The 14,495-nt window shown below is 48.6% G+C and overlaps 1 protein-coding gene across 5 annotated transcripts in view; it reads right to left on the reverse strand.

Moving 5' to 3' along the window:
• LOC135273231 (breakpoint cluster region protein-like) overlaps positions 1–14,495 on the reverse strand; it is an 85,020-nt gene that overhangs the window by 23,335 nt on the left and 47,190 nt on the right. For all 5 annotated transcript variants that reach the window (XM_064372120.1, XM_064372122.1, XM_064372123.1 and 2 more), the window contains 2 exons: positions 12,361–12,468; positions 7,093–7,282 (listed from right to left, as the gene is read on the reverse strand). In XM_064372120.1, the coding sequence (XP_064228190.1) occupies positions 7,093–7,282; positions 12,361–12,468 (298 nt within the window). The remainder of the gene's footprint in view (positions 1–7,092; positions 7,283–12,360; positions 12,469–14,495) is intronic.

Raw genomic sequence — 14,495 nt, forward strand, 5'->3', positions numbered from 1 at the left:
GTTGGCAGCTAGAGGACGACGCTCAGAGCCTGGCTCTCGAGAGTTTAAGAATCGGAAATTTCCCCGCTGCTCCCAGAAGGGGCTACCTGGGCACTCTGTGCCCCTTATCCCTGTCCCGGCCCGAGTGTCGGGGACCTGCCAGTAGGGCTCAGTTGCCTTGAGCCCGCTCTCCCCATCCCTCCGTTGACTTTGCTTGTGGGATCTCCTCCTTGCTCCTGCCCCTGGGTGGAGTGGCAGGTCATCCTACAAGGGCCCGGACACTTGGAATCAGCAGTGTGTCCAAACAACTTCAAGAAGGTTTTCCAGCGATCCTGCCTCTGCCTTCAATTTGGATGCACAGGTACCATAGCGAGAGTCCAATTCCACCCAAAACTCTCTGTGGGGCCCAGGAGCAGGGAGTCACCCCTTTGGGGCCCACAACACCCAGCTGTGGCCCAGACTCCTGTCCGGAGGAGATCATGTTGAGAGCACAAAGGGAGAGTGAGGCAGCGATGCCTGAGCAGGGCGAGGACCCCAGAGTCCAACAGAATACTGACCATGTCCAAAGGGGCCCCGAGGGCACCGGGGATTCACGGTCTGCATTTAGGCCCGTACCGGATAATGGAGACCCCTTGCCCTTAGTGCCCAGGCCCGGGCCTCGGCAGAGAGACCTCCATGCCCAGAGGTCAGAAGGCAGACAGGACCAGAGATCCCAGCCTTGCAGGATGAGCCCCTGTCCCAAAAGGAATGCCATTTCCAGCTCCTACAGCTCCACGGGAGGCTTCCCGTGGCTAAAGAGGAAGAGGGGGCCAGACTCATCCCACTGCCATGTGACCGTGTCAGGAGTCACATGTCACAAGACATCCCAGCCTTCTGGGATGAGCCCTGGCCCAAAAAGAAATGCCCTTTCCAGCTCCTACAGCTCCACGGGAGGCTTCCCGTGGCTAAAGAGGAGGAGGGGGCCAGACTCATCCCACTGCCATGTGACCCTCAGTTCCTCAGAGACAGTGAGTGAGGACAACTCTCAGGCTGTCTCTCAGGCTGTCATTCACACCCAGGGTGAAAAGGCAGCAGAGGCACCACCAGGGGAGAAATTGGCCCCCAGGAATGGCTCCCCCACATCTCAGGAGTCTAGGCCTCGTAGAAGAAAGTTTCCTCTGCTGCCACGCAGGCGAGGGGCGCCTCTGAAGCTGCCATCTCCCTTACGGCTGGGGTTCCGGGTCACTGCTGAAGACCTGGACCTGGAGAAGGAGGCGGCACTCCGGCGCATTAATAGTGCACTGCAGGGTGAGGCCAAGGCCGTCTCAGACTGTAGAGCCCCACGGCCTTCCCAAGCTTTGCCCTCACCTGCAACAGGGACTTCTTCTCCGCCTGCTGTCCCTAAAGCACCCAGCATGGATGCACATCCGGGGACTCACATGTCCCAACAGTACCTGGGCCGCGTGTCCCTCCTAGCATCTGCTGCAGGGGCCCCCTCTACACCTGCCGTGTCTGGGAGGAAGCGCCGCGCCTCCTAAGATCCCCTTCCTGACACCTCTTCACACTCCCGGGACACAGCCCAGGTCACCTCGCTGATTCCTGCCCCCTTCCCAGCTCCAAGTGTGGACTGCAGCCTGAGAAGCCCAAGGCCTGGCACTTCTGCTGCTGCTGCAGCAGCCGCAGGGGCCCTTACCCCTTCTACTTGGGACCCCATGTGGGGGGCCCCACCGAATGGAGGGCAAAGAGGCCCCTCACATCCCTGGGCCTCAGCCACAGCTGCAGCAGGTGCCCGGTCCGCCTTTCCTGCCTCTCCCGGCAGCAAAAGGATGAAATCCCCAACCCCAACGTGTGTGCATTTCCCTGTCCCCTTCACACAGGGACCCCTTGTTTCCACTGACCCTCTCTCTCCTGGTCTGCAGATCGCTGTATCTGGATCTGGTTCCAGTTCTGCAGCCAGCACATCTGCTAACCTGGCACCCAAGGCGGCAAGTGACTCTGAGGTTACCCCCTTAGATACCTGTCCCTTTTCCCAGCCTCTCTTTCTGGGGCCTCCTGCTGGCTCCAGTGTCAGCTTCCTCCAATCTCCTCAGGCCCATCTGATGCCCCTCAGGCACAGCACAGCCTCAGGAAAGGACACCAGCAGCCCGGCAGGATGAAGGGTCTGTGGTCCCAGCCCAGTACTGAAACTCCCTGTTACCGCTGCAGCCACCGCCCAGCCCAAACCTGCGGTCCTTCATGGGCAGCAGCCGGGAACCCGCACCTTGAAGCGCTCTCTTTAATTCCTCAAAGAATTAAAAATGGAGTTATCATATAATGTAGCAACTCCAACTATGGACATATACCCCCTCAAAACTGAAAGCAACGTCGGGTGCGGTGGCTCACGCCTGTAATCCCAGCACTTTGGGAGGCCGAGGCAGGTGGATCACGAGGTCAAGAGATCGAGACCATCCTGGTCAACATGGTGAAACCCCGTCTCTACTAAAAAAATACAAAAAATTAGCTGGGCATGGTGGCTGGTGCCTGTAATCCCAGCTACTCAGGAGGCTGAGGCAGGAGAATTGCCTGAACCCAGGAGGCAGAGGTTGCAGTTAGCCGAGATCGCGCCATTGCACTCCAGCCTGGGAAACAAGAGAGAAACTCCATCAAAAAAAAAAAAAAAAAAAAAACTGAAAGTGAGGTCTTGAAGAGATATTTGCACACTCCACTCATATTCATAGTAGTAGACAAAAGGTGGAAGCAACCCAAGTGTTCACTGACAGGCAAATGGATAAACAAAACACAGCATATAAATACAATGGAATACCACTGAGCCTTAAAAATGGAAGGAATTCTGACGCATGCTACAACACAGATGAACCTTGAGGACACGATGCCAAGTTAAATAAGGCAGTCACAAAACAAGTGGCCTATGATTCCATTTATATGAGATAGCTAGAGCAGTGAAATTCATAGAGACAGAAAGTAGAATGGTGGTTGTCAGGTGTTGGAGAGAAGAGGGAATGGGGAGTTATATAATAGGTACAGAGCCTCCGTTTAGCAAGATGAAAAATTCTGGAGATGGATGGTGATGATGGCTGCACAACGATGTGAATGTATTTAATGGCGCTGAACTGCACACTCAAAAATGGTTAAGATGGCTGGGCACGGTGGCTCACACCTGAAACCTCACCTTCACAGGAGAATTACTTGAGGCCACAGAGTTAGAGACCAGCCTGGGTAACAAAGCAAGACCCTGTCTCTTAAAAAAAAAAAAAAAAATTAGTTTTAATTAGCCAGGTATGGTGGTGTGCACCTATAACCCCAGCTATTTAGGAGGCTGAAGCCAGAAGATGGCTTGAGTCCAGGAGTTCAAGGCTACAGTAAACTAGGATCATGTTACTGCACTCCAGCCTGGGCAAGCAACAGAGTGAGACTCCATCTCTTAAAAATATAAAAATAAATAAAATGGAAAATAAAAAGGCCAAGGTGATGAATGCTATATGCAGTTTTCCACAATAAATAAAAAAAAAAGTTGGAAAAAAAAGCCAACAGAAAAATGGGCAAGTGACTTGAACAGGCACTTCACAAAAAAGGATCCAAATGACCACTGAGCACATAAAAATAATGTATAAAAAGGTATTCAATCTTACTGGCAATGATGCAAATTAGTGCCACTCCTCCACCCCTTTATACATTCCTGAGTGCTTAACATAAAAGGAGTAACAATTTAAGTGCAAGAGAGGATATGAAGTAACCAGGAATGTAAACTGGTAACCACCTTAAAAAATGATTTTCTTCTATCTATAATACTAAAGCTGAACATAGGTATACACTATGGTTCAGTAATTTCACTCCTTGTTCTAGAACCAACACAAATGGGGGCACATGTGCATTAATACACATGTATACAAATGTTCATAACAACACTACTCTTAGCCACAGAGCAGAAACTCCAAAAGACTTCCAATAGTAGAAGAGATGAACAAACTGTGGTATATTCATCCGATGGATTACTAACCAGTAATGAAAAGGAAGTGACCACTGCTAGATGCAACAGTACAGATAAGAAACCAGACACACATAAAAAAACAACATGGTATATGACTATGTTCCTGTAAAGATCAAAAACTGGCAAAATTAGTCCCTGGTGCTAGAAGTCAGAAAGGTAGTTACTTTGGGGAAGGACAGGAAGGACAATGATTAAGCAGAGGCACAAGGGAAGCTTCTGAGGGGCACGTATGTTGTTTCTAGGTGGTGGTTGCAGGGTATGTTTCATTTTGTGATGATTCACTAAGCTCAACACCTATGCTCTGTGGACTTTGCTATACGTATGCTTTACTTCAACAACAACAAAAAAGGAAAAAACAAAAACAAAAACCTCTGCATTTTCCAACTTACCTTTTACCCTAAGCTACTAGCAGGCTCTCTGCTGTTTTTCCCTATTTCTTTTAATTTTTGCAACAAAATTATGTAAGGGCATGTGCATTCCCACACATAAACATCCCCCATCAGCAAGTGTAAAAACATGAAATTGATGAAGGAACAAATGTTCAGCCTACTTTTTTATAACTGCTGCAAAATGCAAATAATTTGGTAAAAACATTCCAGAAACAAATAATGAAATACTACAACCAGGTACATATACTTCTCAAGGTCAAGTCCAAGTTTCACAGTCTGCATCTCTCTCTCAAATTTGAAGATTTGTTTTCAAATTTTACCTTTCAAGTTTCAGAGGTAGATTGTTCATACTGTTAACTAACTTTTACACTGTATGACCACAAATAATCATGGAGAGTTATCAATCCTAAATTCTAACTGAAGCTTATTAATTCATAATTTTTAGAAAAAATTATCAGCAGTACAATGGAATAGCATATTAATGCAAAAGAACTAATCATGAACACCTCAACAGTATAAGCGAACGCTACAAAGTGCTGGCATGCAGGAGACCCTCTCTACATGGAAAATAATCCTCTCCACTGACTGTGACAAAGGAGAATTAAGTATACAAAGCCTGAAAGCCCAATAACACAGCTCCTGACAAAAGTGGGAATAATGTCCCCAAAACTCACTGCGGGCAGCAGTAGTGTTTTGTATTTATGAAAGCTGCACCAGCAGTGAAGTGTTCTGGATCAAAAGAGTCCTTCCCTTAACCCTCAACTACATTTAGCCTCAAACAATACTTAAAATGAGAGAGGTGAAAAAATGCATATCCTGTACCCTGTCACTACAAGAAGAGAGTCATGAGAATATTGTGCAGTGACAGACACACAGGTGTGGGTGTCCATAAATGAATGGGTGTGTGCACATGCTATGTCAATAATTAAGCCAAACACTTCATTCACCAGGTTAATCATCAATGCTTCATGACAGTTACAGGAATTCACGTTGTAAGAAGTATCTATGTGCCAGAGAAACACAGTAAAATAAGGAAAATTAGAAAAATAAAATAACAGTTTAGTCTGTGGGGTCTCAAAGCCCTTCAATGTTTCCATTGTTCTTTTTCACGATTTTCTTCTTTCCTTCTGTCTCTTTTTACTTTAATCTCCACTTCATTACTTTTTCCTTCTCCTCTCTTAAGTGAAGGCAATTAATCCACTCCAGGAAAAGTATTGCCAAAAAAGCTTTACCTCTGCCCTGACCTTCCTGCTACACACACACACACACACACACACACACACACACACACACACACACACACACACACACACACACACCTTAAACAAACTTGTCAACACAGCAAAGCCAAAGCTATGGACAGCTGGCATGTGCTGGCAAGAGCAAGTGTACAGGTTTGCTTTACAGTGGAAAAGTACTCACTGTCTAAGACCAAACTCCCAGCAATTCCAGATCCAAGCTTTCGAAGATGTAACATGCCTGTTCAGTGCACATTCCATAGTAAACCTCCAAAGACACTGCCTGCCACTGATGAAGAGGCCACAGAAGGAAGGTAGCAGTGCATATCCAATGCCAACATTTCAACCTGTTCTTCCAGTCGCATAAATAACAGGTCACCTAGTCACACAGGCACTCCACGCCAAAGAAAGCCCCAGCAACTGAGTAACCAGTTAGGTCAGAAAACGCAGCTTATTGTACACCAAAGAGCGGCAGCACTGCTACCAACAAAATGATTCAGTGTGTTCACTGAGACTAACAGAAGCTGGGCAAGGGTCTATTCCTGGTACATAGGCCACAGGATGATACCTAGCAATTCATCAGGGTCATAGCCAGGAGAAAATCTATGTGCATCTCCAAGCCAATGAAATAAGTCTGGGTTCAGTTCCAACAACCTTAGAATAGAAAAACTAGCATTTCCTGTTAGATCTTTCAACACATATAAGGAAGTTCCTCAGCTGTTCCTGAGGTCATTCTTAAAATAATTAAGCCATGATCTATCGGGGCCCTGCCTGGAAAAAAGGATTTTGAACAAATCATGTTTCCGGTTGTACATGTGGACACACACCGGTAGAGCCAGCTACTCAAGAGGCTGAGGCAGGAGGATCCACTGAACCAGGAGACCAGCCTGGGCAACACAGATCTCAAAAAAAAAAAAAAAAGGAATTAAAAAAAGTGATGACGATGATAATAATAATAATAATAATAATGAACCAGCTGCCAGAAGAAGAACAGCAATTTGTGGTGACGAAGGTGAGGGAGATAGCAGATAAAAAGACCTGTCTGGAGGTCACAGGACTGTAAGACTTGGCTCACATGCTCTTTTCATAAAACCTTCCCAGGCTAGAAACAATATTTACCTACCTGAAACTGTTCACAGTGCTTTACTGCTCTCCCTGGATATCTGACATTCTCCCTGAGTATTTTCCTTATTTATGTTTGTGCCTTGCCTCCATCCTTTACTCCACAAGCTCCCTGAAGGCAGAGTGTACCTCCAGTTCACACAATCACAGCATCCTACACAAGGCAGGTGCTCAATTATTTGTTTCATGAACAAGCCTATTGTTTGGTTTCATTCAAAAAGACAGACCAAAAACACCAATTAGGTCTACCCTACTGTAAGGTCTCTTCAAAGGCCAAGTGTTCCCAGCACCAGAAGAGGGCACACCTGTAAGGATGCTCATTTAATATATTAAACATCATATTTAAACTCACTCCTCCAAAAATCCACCATGTATTCAAACATCACCACATGAATACCTTTGACAATGATGCTGCTGTTCCAGGTTTTACAGGTTTGCCTCCTGTAGATGCTGAAGAGCTGTTTTCAGGTTTAATTTTTTCTGCTGTTTGCGTTTTACTTATCCCAGACACTTTAGGCACCAAGCCAACACTCCTGCTTGCTTTCTTCATTCTGGGCTGCCTCTTCCTGATACATTTACAAGCAAATCTGTGGAAAGAAACGGCATTACACTGAGAACCTAACTGGAAGAAAGCTCTTTAGAAATTTGCTTTTGAAGAATTTTAGCATGTGATAAAACTGTTTGAAAGCTAGATGTCACTAGAGCAAAGCTGAAAAATTCTTAGACGTACAAATCAGAATGTACAAATCAGAACACACCTTATTTAAGGCTTCCTCCTTCAATATTACTATTTTGAAATTATTTTGTACATTCTAGCTCATTTAGTAAAAAGAATGTCCTAGATCTCTAACAGAAATGGTTAAATATAACACAGTGTACATTATCTTCAGCATTTGATAAAGCAATAATCATCCCGGCATTTGGGAATTAGCCATTTGCAGGTATCTAAAAGTGATCACACTTTCCAAATTAACCAGTAAAGTCCTACTTTCAAATATTTGCTGCGATATCCTATATAAGTCAGTAGACTATCTCAGAAACCCCAACACTCAGGATCTAAACCTATTTCCAAGCATACCTCTCTCATCAAGAGGCAGCAGGGACGTTTTTTTTTCTTTTTTGAGACAGCCTTACTTCAGGCTGGAGTGCAAGTGGTGCGATCAGAGCTCACTGCAGCCTCGACTTTCTGGACTCAGTTGCTTCTCCACCTCAGCCTCCCAAGTAGCTGGGATTACATGAAAGAACCACCAGCCTGGCTAATTTTTTGTAGAGACAGGGTTTTGCCATTTTGCACAGGCTGGTCTCGAACTCCTGGGCTCAAGTGATCCTCCTGCCTTGGCCTCCCGAAGTGCTGGGGACTACTGGCATGAGCCAGTGTGCCTGGCCAGAAATTCTTTTGCAAAACATTAGCCCCAATATTGGTTCAGAAAACAAAACCATTCTATATACCTATAAAGAATATGGTAATAAATCTTCCACCTAAGTGGTACATACTTGCTTTCACAGCTAAGAAGACTTGAATAACACTGGCAACACACAAAGCTGAAGCCAGATAAGCTTTTAAATATACATTTGTTAACTGAGCCAGAAAAAACAGTCTCTATAATAATGTTTAGAAAGATTCCTTGGATCACTTTGGGTAGAATAATAAAATTATCAAAAATGAGAGCCTCTTCTGAATGTAAGATTTATGTATGATGACTCAGATAAACCATACTGAGCATAAAAGAGGTTGGTCTTTTTTTTTTTTTTGAGACTTAGTTTCGCTCTTGGTGCCCAGCTGGAGTGCAACGGAGTGAATTCGGCTTACCACAACCTCCGCCTCCTGGGTTCAAGTGATTCTCCTGCCTCAGCCTCCCAACTAGAGATCTCGGCTCACTACAGCCTCTGTCTCCCAGGTTTAAGCAATTCTTCTGCCTCAGCCTCCCGAGTAGCTGGAACTAAAGGCGTGTGTGCCACCACGCCCGGCTAATTCTTCGCTTTTTAGTAAAGACGGGGTTTCTCCTGACTTCGTGATCCACCCGTCTCAGCCTCCCAAAGTGCTGGGATTACAGGCGTGAGCCACTGCTGCCTGGCTAATTTTTGTATTTTTAGTAGAGACAGGATTTCACCATGCTGGCCAGGAAGGTCTTAAACTGCTGATCTCAGATGATCTACCCGCCTCCGCCTCCCAAAGTGCTGGGATTACAGGCATGAGTCACCCGGCCGAGGTTGTTCTATTTTATGAGGATTTCTATACATGAATAAAAAGAGAATAGCCTTTTGGAAAAGGCTCACTCCAATGGCTTTACTGAATATTCTACCTAAACTGTGCTTGAGCACTCCAGATTTATCTTCCCTTTACATAAAATAAGCTGTACCAACTGGTTTGGCGGTGGGACAGCGAGACAGGGTGAAGGGGGCTGTGCTCTACCCTCAACATGGTAAGGCCTTGGAGAAAAAGAATGCTGCCACTAACTTCAATGCAGCAGAAAGTTCCACCTTTGGCAGCAATCTGGGCTTTCCCTCACTGCAATGAACCCAGGCGCATTCTGAGCTGATAATGAAATCACAGGGTGCGCAGGGACCCATGGGCAAGCTGAGCACGCAGGATGCCCTGGAGGCTGCGGTCCACGTGGGACAGGCCTTCTCAGCCAAGGACTGTTGACATTTTGGGCTGGAGATTCTCTGAGCAGCTGTCCTGTACACTGCAGGGTGCTAAGCGGCTGCCCTGGCCTCTACCTATAGGCACAGGAGTGCACCTGCCTTCCCACTGTTGTGACAAACAAAAGTGTCTCCAGGCATTGCCAAGTGCCTGTCCCCTGTGAACGAAATCATGCCTGGCTGAGATCCTCTGACATAAGAATCCTGCAAATGGAGGCCAACAGGAGCATGCTCCTAAGCACACATCACTGTTTCCCTGGGGTAATTAGATGGCATGCACGGGGCTGGCAGTTTGGAAGAGCAATCGCCTTTGGAGACGGCCAGGGCAGGCCCACCACTGCAGACTGACACTGGATTCTCCCTCCACCCGACCTCTCTAGATTTGCAAGTGTACTTGCTAAAAAATGAGGTGTTAATGAGATTTCCAGGGCAAGAGCAGGGCTTGTAAGTGAAGAGCCTAGCATGTTTTGATACAAGTGCACTGAACGCATCACTGGAGAAATGCAGTATAAAAGATTCCTGTGTGCCTCAGATCCACTGGGAAAGAGCTGAGATTAATTCCTGGTCCTAAGCTTCTGAATAAAGGCATAAGCAGCAGAGACGGAAGAGATTCTGAGGTTACTCTGCCAACCTCTTGTGCTGCAGAAAACATCTCAAGACCAAAAGAAAGTGTTTTCCAGCTCACTGGGGCCAAACACTGCCATGAGCTTTGGTACCTTTCCTGAGAGTTTAACAGCCCTTGCAGTGACTGTTCCTCTGTACATACGACTCAGCAGTTCCCAAAGGGTGTGAGGGGGTGGGAGAGCCAAATGAAAGACTGCAAAAACAGGTGCTGGGCTCACATGAGCCTGGGAGGCAGCCCACGTGCCTTGGAAAGTGCGATGCTTGGGAGTTATCTGCAAGTTCCGGGAACACCTGACTCAAGAAAACGTACGAGTTGGCCGGGCACGGTGGCTCACGCCTGTAATCCTAGGACTCTGGGAGCCCGAGGTGGGTGGATCACCCGAGGTCAGGAGTTCAAGACCAGCCTGGCCATCATGGTGAAACCCCATCTTAAAAAAAAGAAGAAAAGAAAAGAAAACGTGTGAGTTTGGCTTAACCCTGCACCTCCCAAACCAGCCTGACTCCCAAAGCCCTTTTCATCTAATTCCTATTACCTACTCTCTGGAGAGCTGGCGTTCCATGAAAGCAGATCTAACTGGACGCTGCCCATCTCTCAGGACTGTCCCAGGAGAAGATGGACGCTATTCCACTCCTTCCTGTACTTGAGGATGATCCTCAAATTCCCATGCCTGAGCACTGACCCCCTCCCACTTCCATAGGGCTTGCCACTTTCTCTTCCTTGAGTTTGACTCTGCTCTCTTTGGGTGACTCCAATTTCTCTGGATCTTTTTTGAAACACAGAGAACCGAAGTGCATGTCGCTCTGACGGTGCAAGTGCCACAAACCTTCACAGTGGGCCAGCTTGCGGCTGACCGTGAGCCCCATTCTACTTCCTGCATCCCAGCCATAGCTCAGAATCCACTGGTGCATCGCTGGTGGGACCACGTGATCCCCAGGTGGCATCCCATGGTGTCTCCTCCCTCCTCTGCAGAAACCTGTCCGGGTGGACTTGAACTTGCCCGTCTAACTATAACCTGCTCTTTAAAAGCTCAGGTCCCTGATTTGTGAAGGTCACTTGAAAATTCAGTGTCACCATTCCAGCTACTGGGGAGGACAGTTGCTTATTTAAAGAAAAAGGAAGAGAGAACAGATTGAATGGTCCAGAGGAAGTCTGGCAGCAGGGAGGGAAGTTGGAGCCCTGGATGCATGCAGAGCCTGTTACCAGAAGCACCCGGTGGAGCGGGGTGCCCCGCGGGCTCTGGAGGAACAGGGCGGCAGGTACTGTTACTACTGGAAACATCAGAGCGGGGACCATGATACGCCGTCCTGTGATGAACAGGACGACGGCATAAAGTCTAGAGAACAAAAGCCCAGGGGTGACAGCTGAGGGTGTGTCTCAGCAAGGGTGACTGCATTCACTCCCTACTTCTAGTGCCCATGTCTCTTTCTAACCCTGTGGTTCTCACATTCTGCTCCATGCGAGAACCACGGGGTTAGAAAGAGACATGGGCACTAGAAGTAGGGTGTGAATGCAGAACCCCTACTTTCTGCTCAGAACCCTTGCTGGGTGTGGGAAAGCCAAGTCAGAAGGCAAAGCTACAGCGAGTTGGTGGGATCATCAAGAAGCAAAGGCCCCTGAAGAGGAAAATGTCGCAGAGTGGCCACCAGGCAGACACAGGGTGGGGAAGGGCAGGAAGAACCCCAGTCTGGAGAGTGCAGACCAGGGGTGCGGCTAGGTTCTGGTCCTGACTTGGCCACCAGCCTCCTGAATGGCCCTTTCATGGTCTCTGTTTCTGAATGACTCTTTCGAGGCCCAGGGTGCTAACACTGCATGGTTTGAGGTTTCAGCTTCCTGGGGCTAAATGCAGGCAGGGAGTCAGTAGCCTCTCAAACGTGGGGCCTGGGGCAGGCAGTGCAGCTCCAACCTGCTGCTTTGCTCCTCACATGGGTCTAGAGAGCACAGGTGACATGAGCCCTCGCCCCGCGGCACTAGCCCCTCAATGCTTCCCGCTCTCAAAGTCTGTGACGGGCCGGAAAAGGAAGAGTGGGTCACCTCCGGCCATGCCTCCAGTGCCAGGTACAAAGTCAGCCACAGGACACTTGTGGTGAGAGCTGTTAACGGGCAGAACTACAAACACTCCTCACTGCAGACAGAAGGTGCAAAGAGTGTCCCCAGAACCCGGCCAACCCCCAGAATCAGGCCCTCGCCCCTGGGGAGGCAGGACATCCTGTCAGCTGCTCCTCCTGTCTGAGCACAATAGCATCCCCAGCATGGGGCTGATGCAGCAAACCCGACAGAATCTGGAAACAGCTGGGGTTCACGACCAGATCTTGATCTGGCACACTCTGTTCTCCCAGGGAGGTGGAGGGTACAGATGGGAGTCAGGGCACACCTGGCTGAACGGCGTCAAGGCATTACCTCAGAGATTTCTGCAAACTGAGCATAGGCCTGACAGCGCTTCTCTGCCATTTCCATGCCAACTCCGTAGTTATCCACAAAGGCCCGGTACACACCCAGCTGGCTGGCCTGCAGGGAGGAAGGAAGAGAGAGTCGACAGGTGCTGCAGCTCCCCTGCCTTTCCGAGGAGTGGGCTCCCTCCAACAGCTCATCAGGAACTCCAGGGGCCTCGGCTCTTCCGTGCTGCTCCCTCCCACCTGCTCCCCTCCCCACGCACCCAGCACACTTCCCACTCCCAAAATGACATGCTGAGAAGTGACTCACGACGCCAGGCAGGTAACAGTTCCCTTTTAGAGCTACTCATTCCTCCCACCCCACTCGCTGAAATGGTGCCACGAGCGGCAGCTAAAGTTCGAGGTTGTCAGTGAATCTGGACAAGTGTCTGCACGCAGCATCTTCTCATTCTGGCTGCAGGAGTGTATCCTGGACACAGAGGTCACCCCTCATCCCACCCAGTGTCCACTCCTGTCCAGTCCCTTCAGACACATAAGACACACAGAGTCCAGCTGCCTCTGCAGAAGAGAGCCTCCCGCTGCACAGGCACGAGCCCATCCCAGGCCTGATGAGGGTGCCCCAGTGTCACACTGCACACCTGCCAGGGGAGAGACTGACTGGCTGTAAGGTGAGAGGTGTTTTGTTTGTTCTCTATTAAACCAAAGGCTATAACAGATCTCCTTACTGTACCTCCAGCTCAGACACACACTCGATTCAGCAACAACTTCCCCTGTGTGTGAGTACAGCAGACACAGCCATCTCTGGGCCTCACAACAGCTTTAGGGGCAGCGAGGGAAAATCAGCAAACCCAGGCCTGGGGAGTGGAAGGGCAGACCCAGGAGATGCACTGGTCAGGGCTGGAGACTCCCCCTGAAGCTGATTGCAAACTGGAAGCCCAAGGCATTCATGGCTCCTGGAGTTTGTTTTGCATCAAACCTAATTTCATTTCCACGTGCATTTGCATTTATATTGAATTTTATGTTTCTACAGCTGACAATTCTGGATGCTGGATAAACCAGGCACCCTTGGTATTATCTGATCTTCTGGCCTTGCTCCCTATGGAGGCTGTGTGAAGGGTCTTAGAGTGTACAAGGAAAGGGTAACAGCCCGAAGACACCCACCAGCCCCTGCCACACTGAGGAAACCTTGTATCCTCCAATGCTAGGTTCTTCCTTGTCAGTGCAGTGATGAGGCCCAGAGCTCTTCCTTTCCCTCCTTCCTCCTCTGCAAGTCACTGAGTATCTCCCCACCAAACTAAGGGCCTGCTTTAGGCCTTGTCACCACAGTGGTGAATAATTCAGACGAGGCATGCCCTCTGAAGCTGGTGTACTAACAGGAGAGCACCTGATAAACACATGTGTGAACACACACGGGCAATGTGATGGCAGATGGTTACAACTGGGATGGGGACCGAGAGCAACGGGGCTGCTTTGGAGAATGTGGTCAGGGCCAGGACAGCCTCTCAGAAGAAGTGACAGCTGGGTGGGGTTATGGGAGGAAGACTCCTTTTAGGACTTTTCCTCCCTCCTGCTCCAGGAGCTCACATCTTCCAAGTGGCTTGTGAGACGTTCTAAGCAATTCCTTTCCACATTTTTCACTAATCAAAAAGACACCTCTGGATCTGATGCACTGAGAAGCACACGGCCTCGTTGCCGTGGTGCTATTGTGCAGAACATGAAGCTATTCCTGAGGAAACTGGCAAACCTGGGCGGGCCTGTGCCCTTCAAAAAATGTCAAGGTCAGCTGGGCACAGCAGCTCACGCCTGTATAATCCTAGCACTCTGGGGGACGCTGAGGCAGGCAGATCACTTGAGGTCAGGAGTGTGAGACCAGCCTGGCCAACACAGTGAAACCTCATCTCTACTGAAAATACAAAAATTAGCCAGGTGTGGAGGCGTGCACCTGTAATCCCAGCTATGTGGGAGGCTGAGGCAGGAGAATTGCTTGAATCCAGGAGGCAGAGGCTGCAGTGAGCCGAGATCATGCCACTGCACTCCAGCCTGGGTGATAGAGACTCCGCCTCCAAAAAAAACAAAGTCAAGGTCACCGAAGACAAGCAAAGTCTAAGGAACATGTGCATATTGAAGGAGACTAAAGAGAGG

This window comes from Aotus nancymaae, unplaced genomic scaffold (genome assembly GCF_030222135.1).
Source record: "Aotus nancymaae isolate 86718 unplaced genomic scaffold, 86718_ANA_hifiasm-v0.15.2.pri h1tg000498c, whole genome shotgun sequence".
Classification (NCBI taxonomy): Eukaryota; Metazoa; Chordata; class Mammalia; order Primates; family Aotidae; genus Aotus; species Aotus nancymaae.